Here is a 14,803-nt window from a genome sequence, read left to right on the forward strand (position 1 = left end):
GAAGTGTGATACCTCCCGCTTTTTTCTTCCTTTTCAGGATTGCTGAGGCTATTCGTGTTCTTTTCTGGTTCCATATAAATTTTTGGAATATGTGTTCTATGTCTTTGAAGTAAGTCATTGGTATTTTCATTGGTATTGCATTGAATTTATAAATTGCTTTGGGTAATATAGACATTTTAATGATGTTTATTCTTCCTAACCATGAGCACGGTATATGCCTCCACTTATTCGTATCTTCCCTGATTTCTTTTATCAATGTTTTATAATTTTCCGAGTACAAGTCTTTAATCTCCTTAGTTAGATTTATTCCTAGGTACTTTATTTTTTTGGTTGCAATGGTAAAGGGGATTGATTCCCTGATTTCTCTTTCTGACAGTTCATTATTAGTGTATAAAAATGCCTCTGATTTATGAGTGTTGATTTTATATCCTGCCACCTTGCCAAATTCTTTGATCAGGTCTAGTAGTTTTTTGGCTGAGACTTTAGGGTTTTCTATATACAATATCATGTCATCTGCAAATAATGATAGTTTTACTTCTTCTTTTCCAATTTGGATGCCTTTTATTTCTTTTTCTTGTCTGATTGCTGTGGCGAGGACTTCCAGAACTATGTTGAATAAGAGTGGTGAAAGGGGGCACCCCTGCCTTGTTCCTGATCTTAAGGGGATTGCTTTTAATTTTTGCCCATTGAGTATGATGTTGGCTGTGGGTTTGTCATAGATGGCCTTTATCATGTTGAGGTATGTTCCCTGTATTCCCACTTTGCTGAGAGTTTTGATCATGAATGGGTGCTGGACTTTATCAAATGCCTTTTCTGCATCTATTGAAATTATCCTGTGGTTTTTCTCCTTTCTTTTGTTTATGTGATGAATCACATTGATTGATTTGCATATGTACCAGCCTTGCCTCCCAAGAATAAATCCTACTTGATCATTGTGTATGATTTTTTCCATATATTGCTGGATCCGGTTTGCTAATATTTTGTTGAGGATTTTTCCATCTAAGTTCATCAGGGATATTGGCCTATAATTTTCTTTTTTTGTGTTGTCTTTGCCTGGTTTTGGAATCAGAATTATGCTCGCCTCATAAAAGGAGTTTGGAAGTCTTCCTTCCTCTTTAATTTTTTGGAATAGCTTGAGAAGGATAGGAGTTAGTTCTTCTTTGAATATTTGGTAGAATTCACTTGTGAAGCCATCAGGCCCAGGACTTTTCTTTTTTGGGAGTTTTTTGATAGCTGTTTCAATCTCATTTGTTGTAATTGGTCTGTTTAGGTTTTCTGATTCTTCCAGATTGATTTTTGAAAGATTATATGATTCAAGGAATTTGTCCATTTCATCTAGGTTGTCTAGTTTTTTGGCGTACAGTTCTTCATAGTATTTTCTTACAATATTTTGTATTTCTGTTGTGTCAGTTGTTATTTCTCCACTCTCGTTTCTAATTTTATTTATTTGAGTCCTCTCTCTTTTTTTCTTGGTGAGTCTTGTTAAAGGTTCATCGATCTTGTTTACCTTTTCAAAGAACCAGCTCCTGGTTTCATTGATCCTCTGTATTGTTTCTTTAGCCTCTATGTCATTTATTTCTGCTCTGATCTTTATTATTTCCTTCCTTCTACTAGCTCTGGGCTTTACTTGCTGTTCTTTTTCTAGTTCTTTTAGATGCAGGGTTAAGTTGTTTATTTGAGCTTTTTCTAGCTTCTTGAGGTATGCCTGTAATGCTATAAACTTCCCTCTCAGGACTGCTTTTGCTGTGTCCCATAAATTTTGAGTTGATGTATGCTCATTATCGTTTGTTTCTAGGAATTTTTTAATTTCTTCTTTGATCTCAATGTTAACCCATTCATTGTTTAATAACGTGCTATTTAGTTTCCAAGTATTTGAATGTTTTTCAATTTTTCTATTGTAGTTGATTTCTAGTTTAATGCCATTGTGATCAGAGAAAGTGCTCAATATGACTTCAATCTTCTTATATTTGTTGAGCCCGCTTTTGTGCCCTAACATGTGGTCTATTCTAGAGAATGTACCATGAGCGCTTGAAAAGAATGTATATTCTGCTGCTTTAGGATGAAAGGTTCTGAAGATATCTATTAAATCGAGTTGATCTAATATGTCCTTTAAGTCTGCTGTTTCTTTGTTAATTTTCTTTCTTGAGGATCTATCTAATGATGTTAATGGGGTATTGAAATCTCCTACTATTATAGTATTGCTGTTGATCTCGCCCTTTAAGTCTATCAAACTCTTCTTTATATATTTAGGTGCTCCTATATTAGGTGCGTAGATATTTATAATGGTTATATCTTCCTTTTGGATTGCTCCCTTTATCATTATGTAGTGACCTTCTTTATCTCTAACTATAGTCTTTGTTCTAAAGTTCATTTTGTCTGATATAAGTATTGCTACCCCAGCTTTTTTTTCATTTCCATTTGCGTGAAATATTTTTTTCCATCCTTTTATCTTCAGTCTGTTTGCATCTTTTGATTTAAGGTGTGTCTCTTGTAGACAGCATATGTATGGGTCCTGTTTTCTTATCCACGCAGCTACCCTATGTCTCTTGATCGGATCATTTAATCCATTAACATTTAAGGTTATTACTGATATGTAATTGTTTATTGCCATTTTTTTTCTTTAAAACTGTTTTTCTCTTTTGCTATATTCTTTTTTTCCTTTGACCTGTTTACAACAGGTCCCTTAGCATTTCTTGCAGCCTTGGTTTGGTTGCAGTGAAATCCTTGAGTTTTTTTTTTGTCTGTAAAGCTTTTTATTTCTCCTTCAATTTTAAATGATAGCCTTGCTGGATAAAGTAGTCTTGGTTGTAGGTTCTTGTTCTGCATTACTTTGAATATTTCTTGCCATTCCCTTCTGGCCTCAAGTGTTTCTGTTGAGAAGTCGGAAGTCATCCTTATATGGGGGCTCCTTTGTAGGTGATAGTCTTTTTTTCTCTCGCAGCTTTTAATATTTTCTCTTTATCATTTAGCTTTGGTAATTTAATTATGATGTGTCTTGGTGTTGGTTTCTTTGGGTTTCTCCTTAATGGAGTTCTCTGTGCTTCCTGAACATGTGAGACATTTTCCTGCCTTAATTGGGGGAAGTTTCCCGCTATAGTATGTTTGAACAAAGTCTCTATCCCTTGTTCTTTCTCTTCTTCTTCAGGAATCCCTATGATGCGGATGTTATTTCTCTTCATGTTGTCACAGAGCTCTCTTAGAGTTTCCTCAGACTTTTTGAGTCTCTTTTCTTTTTTCTGCTCTGCTTCCGTGCCTTTATTTATTGTGTCCTCTAACTCACTGATTCGATTCTCTGCTTCATCCATCCTGCTTTTAATTCCTTCCATTGTATTCTTTATTTCAGATATTGTATTTGTCATTTCTGTCTGATTCTTTTTTATTATTTCAATGTCCTTTTTTATATTTGTTATCTCTTTATTTAGGTTTTCGTAATGGCCATCTATGGTGGTTCTAATATCTTTGAGCATCCTAACAATCGTTATTTTAAACTCTGCATCTGGTAATTTGGTTATATCTGATTCACTTAGGTCCTTTTCTGGGGATTTCTCTTGGTTTATTTGTGTTGTATTTCTCTGCCTCCACATTTTCTCTTCACGGGAGTGGCTGTGATCACGTGCTCGGGTGCACAAGGGTTGGTGGCCTTGGCCTTTGCCCCACCCCCGTGTGTGATGTTATGCTCGGTCCTGAGGGCACTGGCGAGCACCTTTGCTCAGCTGCGGGTCTCCGCCTGTTTCCGAGCTTTCGCCCTGCCCTTGCAGGAGGATCCCACTCAAGGAACAGCTGCTAACTTTGGCTCTACCACCAGGCAGGGCTGCGTGCCCAAGCTCAGCTCCGTAGCGGAACTCCGCCTCTTCTGGGCTTTTGGCTCCACCCCCGCGGGAGGAGCCGGCTACCAAGTCAGACAGCAAGCCTGAGTTGCACGGGCGGGGCAGAGATGTGCTCCTCTGCCCTTGCTCCGGGGCTGGTTTCTACCCTTTCCGGGTTTCCCGCCCTTCTCCCGGAGGCTGGATTACAGGCTGCCAGCAGCTGAGCTTGGCCGCTTTTGCATGCCCCCTTCTCCCTAGCCGGGCAAGATTGAGCTCACACCTGAGCCCAGTGGTGGCCAGCCAGCTTCCAACCCTGCCAGCAGAACCGCGCTTTTGTCTCCTGCTGCCGCCCGCCCTCCGGCGCGCCCTCAGCCGCGTGGGTGGGGGCGTTGCAGCTCGGACCCTAAGACTCACTACTGTAGACCCGAAAGCTCCCTCCTTCTATGTGACTCTGCTCTGAATGCTGCGGGGGAGCTTGTTTGGCTGCTCTCCTGCTTCCCTTTGCTGGTATTGCTGTTTCCGGGGGAAATATTCACTTCAGCTTTGGGGAGTGACTCGTCCCAGGGGTTAGGGTGGCTGTCTCTTAAAATGTTTCTCCCTGTGCCTCCTAGATTATACTCTCTTCCTGTTACTGTGGTTCTCTCCCCTCTCCCTCCATCTCCAGGAGCCCCGGGTGAGTGGTTGTGAGAGAGATGTTCTGCGTGGTCCCTTTAAGAAGGATCCTGGGTCTGAGAAATCAGACTCTCTCACAAACAGTATCCTGACTTGTTTCCGGCTAAATACTGTCCTTACGCCTCTTCTGGGGTCTGGGGCTGCAGGCTGGGGCTTTTTTCCTGGGGCTCAGGACCCTTTCCCCTCTGCTAAACTCACTTCCCGCCACGCGAGTCTCTCCCTGCTGCCGTTCGCTCCGAGGAGCTGGGCAACCCTCTCCGCGTTTCTGCTTTTCCTACCAGTCTCTGTGTGGCTTCTTCAGCGTTCCTTGGTTGAAGAGTCCTTTTTCGACATAACACTTCTTAATATATATGCACCAAACCAATGAGCACCAAATTATATAAGATATCTACTAACATCTAAAAATACAAACAGACAAAAATACAATCATACTTGGAGACCTCAATACACCGCTGACAGCTCTAGATCATTCATCCAAAAAAAAAAATAAAGAAATATTGGCTTTAAACAAAACACTAGAACAATTGAATATGATAGACATCTACAGGACATTTCATCCCAGAACACAGATTATACATTTTTCTCCAGTGTATATGGAACATTCTCAAGAATTGACCATATGCCACAGAACTAACATCAACAAATTTAGAAAGATTGAAATTATACCAAGCATATTCTCTGATCATAAAGCTTTGAAACTAGAATTCAACTTCAAAAAAAGAAGTAAACAAACCCACAAAAATGTGAAAATTAAACAACATACTTCTAATAAATGACTGGATCAAAGAAGAAATAAAAGCAGAGATCAAAAGATATATACAGACAAAAATGACATGACATATCAGAATCTCTAGGATGCAGCAAAAGCAGTAATAAGGGGGAAGTTCATATCATTACAGACTTATATGAACAAACAAGAGAGAGCCCAAGTAAACAACTTAACATCACATCTTAAGGAACTAGAAAAACAAGAACAACAGCAACCCAAAACCAGCAGAAGGAAGGAAATAATAAAAATCAGAGCAGAAATAAATGAAATAGAGAACAGAAAAACTATAGAAAAAATCAATAAAACAAGGAGCTGGTTCTTTGAAAAGATCAATAAAATTGACAAACCTTTGGCAAGGCTCACTACGTAAAAAAGAGAAATGACTCATATAAACAAAATCCAAAATGAAAGAGGAGAAATTACCACTGGTATCATAGATGTACAAAGGATTATTGTAGAATACTATTAAAAACTATATGCCACCATATTTAACAATCTAGAAGAAATGGATAAATTTCTAGAATACAGTCTTCCTAAACTGAACCATGAAGAAGTAGAAAGCCTACACAGACCCATAAGCAGAGAGGAAATAGAAACAACTATCAAAAACTTCCCAAAAAATAAAAGTTCAGGGCCAGACAACTATACTAGTAAATTCTATCAAATATTCAAAGAATATTTGGTTCCCATCCTTCTCAAAGTCTTCCAAAAAACTGAAAAAGTAATACTTCCAAATACTTTTATGAGTCCAACATAACCCTCAAAGCAAAACCTGGCAAGGACAACACAAAAAAAAGAAAACTACAGACCAATATCTTTAATGAATAAAGATGCAAAAATCTTAAACAAAATACTAGCAGATCGAATACAACAACACATTAAAAAAATAGTTCACCATGATCAAGTGGGATTCACTTCATCCCAGAATCACAAGAATAGTTCAACATATGTAAAACGGTTAACGTAATACACCATATCAACAAAACAAAGAAGAAAAACCATATGATCCTATCAATAGATGCAGAAAAGGCATTCAATAAAATACATTTTATGTTTAAAACACTCAACAAAATGGGAATAGAAGGAAAATATCTCAACATAATAAAGGTCATATATGACAAACCATCAGCTAACATAATTTTAAATGGTAAAAACCAAAAACTTATCCTGTAAAATCAGGAACAAGACAAGGCTGCCCACTTTCTACTCCTATTCAACATAGTATTGGAAGTTCTAGCCAGAGCAATCAGACAAGAGAAAGAAATAAAAGGCATTCATATTGGGAAAGAAGAAGTAAAGATTTCACTTTTTGCAGATGATATGATCCTGTATATAGAAAGCTCCAAAGACTCCACAGAAACAATAAACCAATACAGTAAGGTCGCAAGATACAAAATTAATATGCAGAAATCTAATACTATAATATATGTCAACAGTGAAACTTCAGAAAATGAACTAAGAAAAAATAATCCCTTTTACGGTTGCAATACCTAGAAATAAACATAACAAAGAATATAAAGGACTTATATAATGGAAACTACAAAGCATTAAAGGAAATTGAAAAAGGTCCTGGCCGGTTGGCTCAGCGGTAGAGCGTCGGCCTGACATATGGAAGTCCTGGGTTTGATTCCCAGCCAGGGCACACAGGAGAAGCGCCCATCTGCTTCTCCACCCCTCCCCCTCTCCTTTCTCTCTGTCTCTCTCTTCCTCTCCCGCAGCCAAGGCTCCATTGGAGCAAAGTTGGCCCAGGCACTGAGGATAGCTCTATGGCCTCTGCCTCAGGCACTAGAATGGCTCCAATTGCAGTGGAGTGATGCCCCAGTGGGGCTGAGCATCGTCCCCTCATGGGCATGCCGGGTGGATCCCAGTTGATCGCATGCGGGAGTCTGTCTGCCTCCCCACTGCTTCTCGCTTCGGAAAAATACAAAAAAAAGGGAAATAAAAAAAGATACAATGAAATGGAAAAATATTTCTTGTTTTGGATAGGAAGAATAAATATAGTTCAAATGGCCATATTACCCAAAGCAACATACTAATTTAATGCAATTCCCATCAAAATTTCAATGTCATTTTTTAAAGAAATGGAACAAAACATCCTTACGTTTATATGGAACCACAAAAAAATCCAAATAGCTAAAATAATCCTAACAATAAAAAACCGAAGCAAGGGGCGTTACAATAGCTGACTTTAAATTATACTACAGAGCCATGATAATCAAAACAGCATGGTATTGGCAGAAAAACAGGCACACAGACCAATGGAACAGAATAGAGAGCCCAGAAAGAAAACCACATATATATGGTCAAATCATCTTTGATAAAGGACCCAAAAACATACAATTGGAGAAAAGAAAGCCTCTCCAATAAATGGTGCTGGGAAAACTGGAAAGCCATGTGCAAAAGAATGAAACTCGACTACAGTTTGTCCACTTGCACAAAAATTAATTCAAAATGGATCAAAGATCTAAATATAAGATCTGAAACAATAAGTTAAATAGAAGAAAACATAGGTACTAAACTCATGGACCTTGGCCGTAGAGAACATTTTATTCTAGATTCTTCTCTCTTTCTCTTATATCTGGATGACTACTAATTTCTGTCCATGTCACACTCTGAAGTTTCAGGAACCTCCCCTACCTCTTTACTCTCATGTCTGCTGCTCTAGTTTTTCACCTCTAGTACTGCAATCTACTTTATAACTGGTTTTCGACTCATGTCTTTCTTGTTTATGTCTTCCATGATATTACTAAGTTCTGGTTATTCTAATCACATTATCCCCACTTGCTTAAAAACCTTTGATGACTCTTTGCAGTTCCTATTATAAATCATCAATTTCTGACTAAGTGATTGGTTCATAGTGGCAACTGACTAGCTGATGACCATAATCAGATATCACTTAACAGATAGGAACTATACACAGAGAAGCAGATTTGTGGAGAGAAGGAGATTAGTTTGTTCACTAACAATATGGAAGAAATAAACATTTGCCTGTGTTTTGGTTTTGAAATTATGATGTATTTGATTTAAGCTTTATGTTAACAACCATGAGGGCAGGAGAGAAGTGTGAACTTTACCTTCTAGATTGATAAAGATAAGGTCTGAGGTGAAATAATTGATAGCAGAGTATTTCTTTACCTTGAATGGGAGGAAAACATACTAGAAATATTTAAATATAACAATAAAAAAAAACTTGATTCTTGTTAAAAACCTTGCCTTGATCTTAACTGAGGGAACAAAGTTTTTTTTACTGTATGGTAAGTATTTGATATCCCCATATCTTTTCATAATACAGGAAGAAGGGGCATTCAAAATAGTGCCTGGATAAATAAAGTACTTTTAGGCCCAAGTGTTTATATTAGTTATTAGAATAGTCATTGAATGAGAATTATGCTAATAGAAATGAACTTTACCACCCTGTTCTGATAATATTTAGAAAAGTGACTATTCCCTTCTTTAAAAAATGAATGCCCCAGTCAAAATTCCAGCAAGGTGTTTTATATATTTTAACAAATGGGTGATCAAATTTATATGGAAAAGCTAAGCCCAGATTCACAACACAGAGCACAAAGTTGGAGGACTCACACTCATCTATTTCAAAACTTAGCATAAAGATACAGTAATCAGGACAGTATGGTATTGGTGAAAAACAGACACATATATATCAATGGCACAGAATAGAGGGGCCAGAAATAGGCTCACACACATCACTTTTTCAAGTGATCTTTGACAAAGGAGCAAAGGAATTTCAATAGAGTAAGAATAATTTTTCGGTAAATGGTATCAGAATAATTGAATATTCATATAAAAAACTGAATCTATACATGGACCTTATGCCTTTCACAAAATTCAGTCAAAATAAATCATAGACCTAAATGTAAAGGACAAAACTATAAAACTTATAAAAGAAAACTTAGGAGAAAATCTAGGAAACCTTCGGTTTGGCAGCAATGAATGTTTAGATACAACACCAAAAGCATAATCCCAGAAAGAGAACGTTGGTAAGTTGGACATCATTAAAATCACAAACTTCCGCCCTGAAAAGACACTGTTAAAAGAATGAAAAGACAAGTCACAGACTGGGAGAAGTATTTGCAAAACATATATATATAAGAGATGTATTCAATATATACAAAAAACTTATGCAAAAGTAAGAAAACAAACCTGTTAAAAAATGGCATAAGCTCTGAAAACACTAGATGTGCAGACAGCAAATATGCAGATCTTTGTCTGCAATACCATCCTCCAGTAAAAGGAGCATGGCTCCTTGGAGACGTGACTGATTCTAGGACTGGGCTAGCAAATATATAATATAAATCTAGAGAATTATGTAGTGCCAGAAAGTAAGGAAGCACTAAAGAAAATCCACATTGATGGGGCGGGTATGTCTATGGGCCACCCATGGCTTTCTTTCAAAGAATTTGGGGGTGGGGGGAGGGGGTGAAGAGTAACATTACACTGGAGAAACCTGAAGAGCACTACCTCAGCCTGTGATCAGGTCAGCATCAACAATGATGTCATGTTAGTGACTAGTATGTACATTAACCCTAGTCTAATCGCTAGAAAAACATCAGACAAACCCCAGTGGAAGGGCACCCTACAAAGTAACTGATGAGAGTATGCCTCAGAACTGGCCAGGTCATCAAAAAACAAGGGAGCCTAAGAAACTGTCACAGCTAAAAGGAGTCTGAGGAGACATGACAACTAAATATTAAGAGGTGTCCTGGGTGGGATCCTGGGAAAGAGTAAGGACAGTAGGTGAAATTTAAGGAAATGTGGGTAAAAGGTAGACTTGAGTTAGTAAGAAGGTATTGCTATTCTCACTGATAGAAAAAATGTACTGTGCTACTAGAAGATGTTAATAGTAGGAGAAGCTGAGTGGGAGCTGTCATCTCAAATTTCCTGTAAGTCTAAAACTGATCTGTTAAAGTACTATTTGAAGGTCTCAGGATAACCCAGTGTGTCCTGTCTTCACAGTTTTGAGAGTGTCTGCTGCCTCGCGGAGTCACCCTCTCTCTCGGACATCGCCTTTGATGGCAACCCCATAGCTCAGGAGTCATGGTACAAACACACCATCCTCCAGAATATGATGCAGCTGCGCCAGCTCGATATGAAGAGAGTCACGGTGAGGACCCACCGGCTACATGCCAGGCAGCTCCCTGGGGGGTTGAGGAATGGGTTCAGGATCCCTGCCTGACATGCTGCTTTTGTTGTTGTTGTTGGGGTTTTTTGTTCGTTTTTGTTTTGAGAGAGAGAGGAACAGAGACAGGAAAGGAGAGAGATGAGAAGCATCAGCTCATAGTTGTGGCACCTTAGTTTTTCATTGATTGCTTTCTCATATATGCTTTGACTGGGGGTTTCAGCTGAGCCAGTGACCACTTGCTCAAGCCAGTGGCCTTTGGGCTCAAGCCAGTGACCATGGGGTCGTGTCTATGATTCCATGCTCAAGCCAGCACCTTCGGGGTTTTGAACTTGAGTCCTCAGCATCCCAGGCCAACGCTCTATCCACTGCGCCACCACTTAACAGACCTGCAGTGCTTCTTAATGTTAATGAATTTGGGATTATCAGAAATGTAATTATGGTATAGTTCATAATTATAATATAGATCTTTTTTTACTACCTCTTTCTATTCCCGATGTCATTGAATGGGGCTTTTAAAATTTCTCACAATAGAAATTTAAATTAATCATTATGCTTGTTTTTCATTCTTGCTTCATATCCAACTAATAATGAACTTTAGAATGTATGAGTAAAAATTTCATCAATAATGGTTAAGAATATGGGTCCTGGAGCTAGACAGCTTGACTCTGAATTCCAGCTTGACTATTCTTGAGTCATGTGACCTTCAGCCAATTCCTTAACCTTTCTATACCTCATTTTCTCAAAGTCACATGTGGATCATCATTGTATTAATGATACAATGATAAGGCTGTTGTTAAGGTGAAATAAAGCACTAAACCTTAGCACTCTGTAAGGCTCCGAACAAGCATCAGACACAGCTGTGTTAGTGCTGTGTCTCTCTACATAGCAGTCTCTTTTTTTTTTTTTTCTGTATTTTTCTGAAGCCGGAAACGGGGAGAGACAGTCAGACAGACTCCCGCATGTGCCCGACCGGGATCCACCTGGCACGCCCACCAGGGGGTGACGCTCTGCCCACCAGGGGGCGATGCTCTGCCCCTCCGGGGCGTCGCTCTGTTGCGACCAGAGCCACTCTAGCGCCTGGGGCAGAGGCCAAGGAGCCATCCCCAGCGCCCGGGCCATCTTTGCTCCAGTGGAGCCTCGGCTGCGGGAGGGGAAGAGAGAGACAGAGAGGAAGGAGAGGGGGAGGGGTGGAGAAGCAGATGGGCGCTTCTCCTGTGTGCCCTGGCCGGGAATCCAACCCGGGACATCTGCACGCCAGGCCGACACTCTACCACTGAGCCAACCGGCCAGGGCAGCAGTCTCTTTTTTTAACCGCTCTCCCCCAGTGGTGGGATTCAAATAATTTAACAACTGGTTCTCTGCCCTAATTACCTAATTCCTTGTCACCCCCTGGTTGTTTGACACTTTTTCTCTTTACATTGTATATCTGTTTACTGAAGTAACAAACATGAGGGAATTAAAATGTAATATTTCATCAAATGTACAATGAGTTTTATGAAATGAATAAATAAATATTGCAATCATAGTTCCATCAAATCTTTTTCACCTATGGATGGAATGAACATTACTACAGGTGCTTAGAATAAAAATTACAGTACGCGGTTGCACAGATGAATGTTAAAAAAAAGAGTAAGGAATGTAAATTTGTGATTTCCACATTGGACAGCTGCCCAGGCACCAACCTTAGAAAGAACCCTGATTCCAAATGCCATTTTAATAACTGGTTCACCGAAATCAACCAAAAATTAGGTATCAGTTCTGCCTAGCCAATGCGAACTGGCTGAATCCCACCATTGCCGTGCCTCTGTCTGGGACATCTTCTACACTTAAGCGTAGACAGGACATCTCCTGACTCAAGTAAAGTGCTGCATGTGATCACCATGCTTTTAGGCAAACAAAGTGCATTAGCATATTATAGGTTCTGAGAAGGTCCAGAATAAACATACTTGCTTTAATTTGTTTCATTGTATCCCAAACTAATTTGGTTATTTTATTTTCTTAGGAAATTTCTTTTGATAATCTCAGACCTAAACTTCTACCTGTTTTCTTAATTCCTGACTCTGCCAGTTGTGGCATGAATTGGGAATGATCAGCTAGATCAGTGGTCAGCAAACTGCGGCTTGCAAGCCACATGTGGCTCTTTGGCCCCTTGAGCCTGGCTTTTCCACAAAATACCACATGCGGGCGCGCAGGTTATAATAACAATGTACCTACCTATATAATTTAAGTTTAAAAAGTTTGGCTCTTGGCCCTGGCCAGTTAGCTCAGTGGTAGAGCATCAGCCTGGTGTGCAGGAGTCCCGGGTTTGATTCCCGGCCAGGGCACACAGGAGAAGCACCCATCTGCTTCTCCACCCCTCCCCTTCTCCTTCCTCTCTGTTTCTCTCTTCTCCTCCTGCAGCCAAGGCTCCATTGGAGCAAGGTTGGCCCGGGAGCTGGGGATGGCTCTGTGGCCTCTGCCTCAGGCGCTAGAGTGGCTCTGGTTGCAACAGAGCGACACCCCAGATGGGCAGAGCATTGCCCCCTGGTGGGCATGCCGGTGGTTCCTGGTCAGGCGCATGCGGGAGTCTGTCTGACTGCCTCCCCATTTCCAACTTCAGGGGAAAAAAAAAAATTGGCTCTCAAAAAGAAATCGTTGTACTGTTGATATTTGGCTCTGTTGACTAATGAGTTTGTCGACCACTGAGCTAGGTTATTTTAGTGCCCGTTGGCTTGGGTACCACACACCAGCCACACTGTGTGCAGTCCACCTGTCTGCCTCAGTATGTTCCAGATGGCCAGGGTAGCCGGCAGGCAGTTAAGGGCTCATGAATTCCTGAATACCAGGGGCCCACCCGGGCCGCCTCCCTCTTTGCTTCAGCGTGGGGTGTGGGTCTTGTCGTCTCAGCGTGTTCCGCTTTATGCCATCCACACTGTTTTGAGCTCTTACTCCCCTGTGTCTTTCTTAACCAAATATCTTAGGTACTACTGCTCATTGCCCTTCACAACAAGGTTGAGCTAGATGAGTGGGGTGAGAGGTGAGGCTAACTCATTTGTATAAATTAGTCCTTAATTATATATTGTTATATTGTGTTTCTTATAGTGAGTTTGTATGTCAGTCTTGTCTACCCAGCAGTGTCCTTCAGCCACAGCTGTTCTCTTTCCTTGCCCACACCGACAGGTGTTCCATGCGTGCTGCTTTTCTTCTCTCTCCTTTAGTGCCAGGGTGTGGTCATGTCCAGTAAAGACTTGTTGGTTGAGTGAGATTCTCCTACTTCTGTGCCTGAAATGAAGGAGAATAATACTGTCTATAATCATTGTCCTTGTACAGTCCTCAGAGCGCTTCCTGCTGAGATGATGGGGAAAATCTGCTATGGTGGGAGCAGGGCCAGCTGTCCTGCCAACACAGAGAAGCAGCCTCCCAGTTGCTCCACCATGGTTTAGTTTACAGACTTAAAAAACTCTTAAATGGAAACAGTTTTGGAGTTGTAGAAAGGTTGTACGTACAGTACAAAGAACTTCTTTTCTTGAACCATTTGAGAGTATGGTAAGTTCCCAACCCAGTTCCCCAAAAGCCCGATCATGTTAGTGTGTGTTTCCTAGAAGCAAAGACACTGTCCTGTGCAGATACAACATAACCAGTGAATCAGGAAATGAACATTGAATAATTACTAGTGTTGAATTCTCACACCACATTCAGTATTACCAACCGTATCAAATATTCTATATAGCAGAATGATCCAGTTTGGAATTATACATTTGTGGGGGCTAATATTAATACTTTTCTTCCCACCTTCTAAGTTCTTCAGGCTGGGCTAATAACCAAATTAGTAGAGATTGCACTGTTAACAGGTTAACAGGAGAAAATCAAAGTTTAATATATGTACATGGGGAATTCACATAGGCATGACAATTTCATGAAAAATTCCAGAGACAGTGAGGCAACATTGGATATATAATACATTTCTGAACAAAGGTGAAAATGGAGGGGCTTGGGTATCAGACTTCAGAAGTGAGAATGGATGATTTACAGGTAGTGGCAGAAGAGCAGAACACAGGGCAGCAAAATCCTTGTTAGGGGACACAGGGTCTCTACTTGTTTGAAGCCCTCTTATTTATCGTACTTAATTCAGGTTAAGCTAAAGAGACATCCTAAGGTCTCCTTCCTGAAGCAGGTTTCTCTGTCTGCGCCTCTGAGGTAGGAAAGGGGGAGGGTCAAAAGTTCTAGTCTTTTGTTTCTTAATAAACAGCTTAAAATTAATATCCAAAAAGCAGCTTTAGGGTGTCGAAATTTTGGTCCTTTCTCATTTGTTGTCCTGTCTCTGTTGCCACCATATTTCCAGCATGGTTCCTGTTTTTCCTTGACTTTCATGATGTTGATATTCATGAAGATTACAGATCAGTTATTTTATAGAATGACCCTCAGTTCAGCTCTCTT

The 14,803-nt window shown here is 40.1% G+C and overlaps 1 protein-coding gene across 9 annotated transcripts in view; it reads left to right on the forward strand.

Annotated features, from left to right (window-relative positions):
• LRRC49 (leucine rich repeat containing 49) overlaps positions 1 to 14,803 on the forward strand; it is a 182,496-nt gene that overhangs the window by 104,849 nt on the left and 62,844 nt on the right. For all 9 annotated transcript variants that reach the window (XM_066342958.1, XM_066342960.1, XM_066342959.1 and 6 more), the window contains one exon: positions 10,222 to 10,369. In XM_066342958.1, the coding sequence (XP_066199055.1) occupies positions 10,222 to 10,369 (148 nt within the window). The remainder of the gene's footprint in view (positions 1 to 10,221; positions 10,370 to 14,803) is intronic.

Source organism: Saccopteryx leptura, chromosome 6 (genome assembly GCF_036850995.1).
Source record: "Saccopteryx leptura isolate mSacLep1 chromosome 6, mSacLep1_pri_phased_curated, whole genome shotgun sequence".
In the NCBI taxonomy this organism is placed as follows: Eukaryota; Metazoa; Chordata; class Mammalia; order Chiroptera; family Emballonuridae; genus Saccopteryx; species Saccopteryx leptura.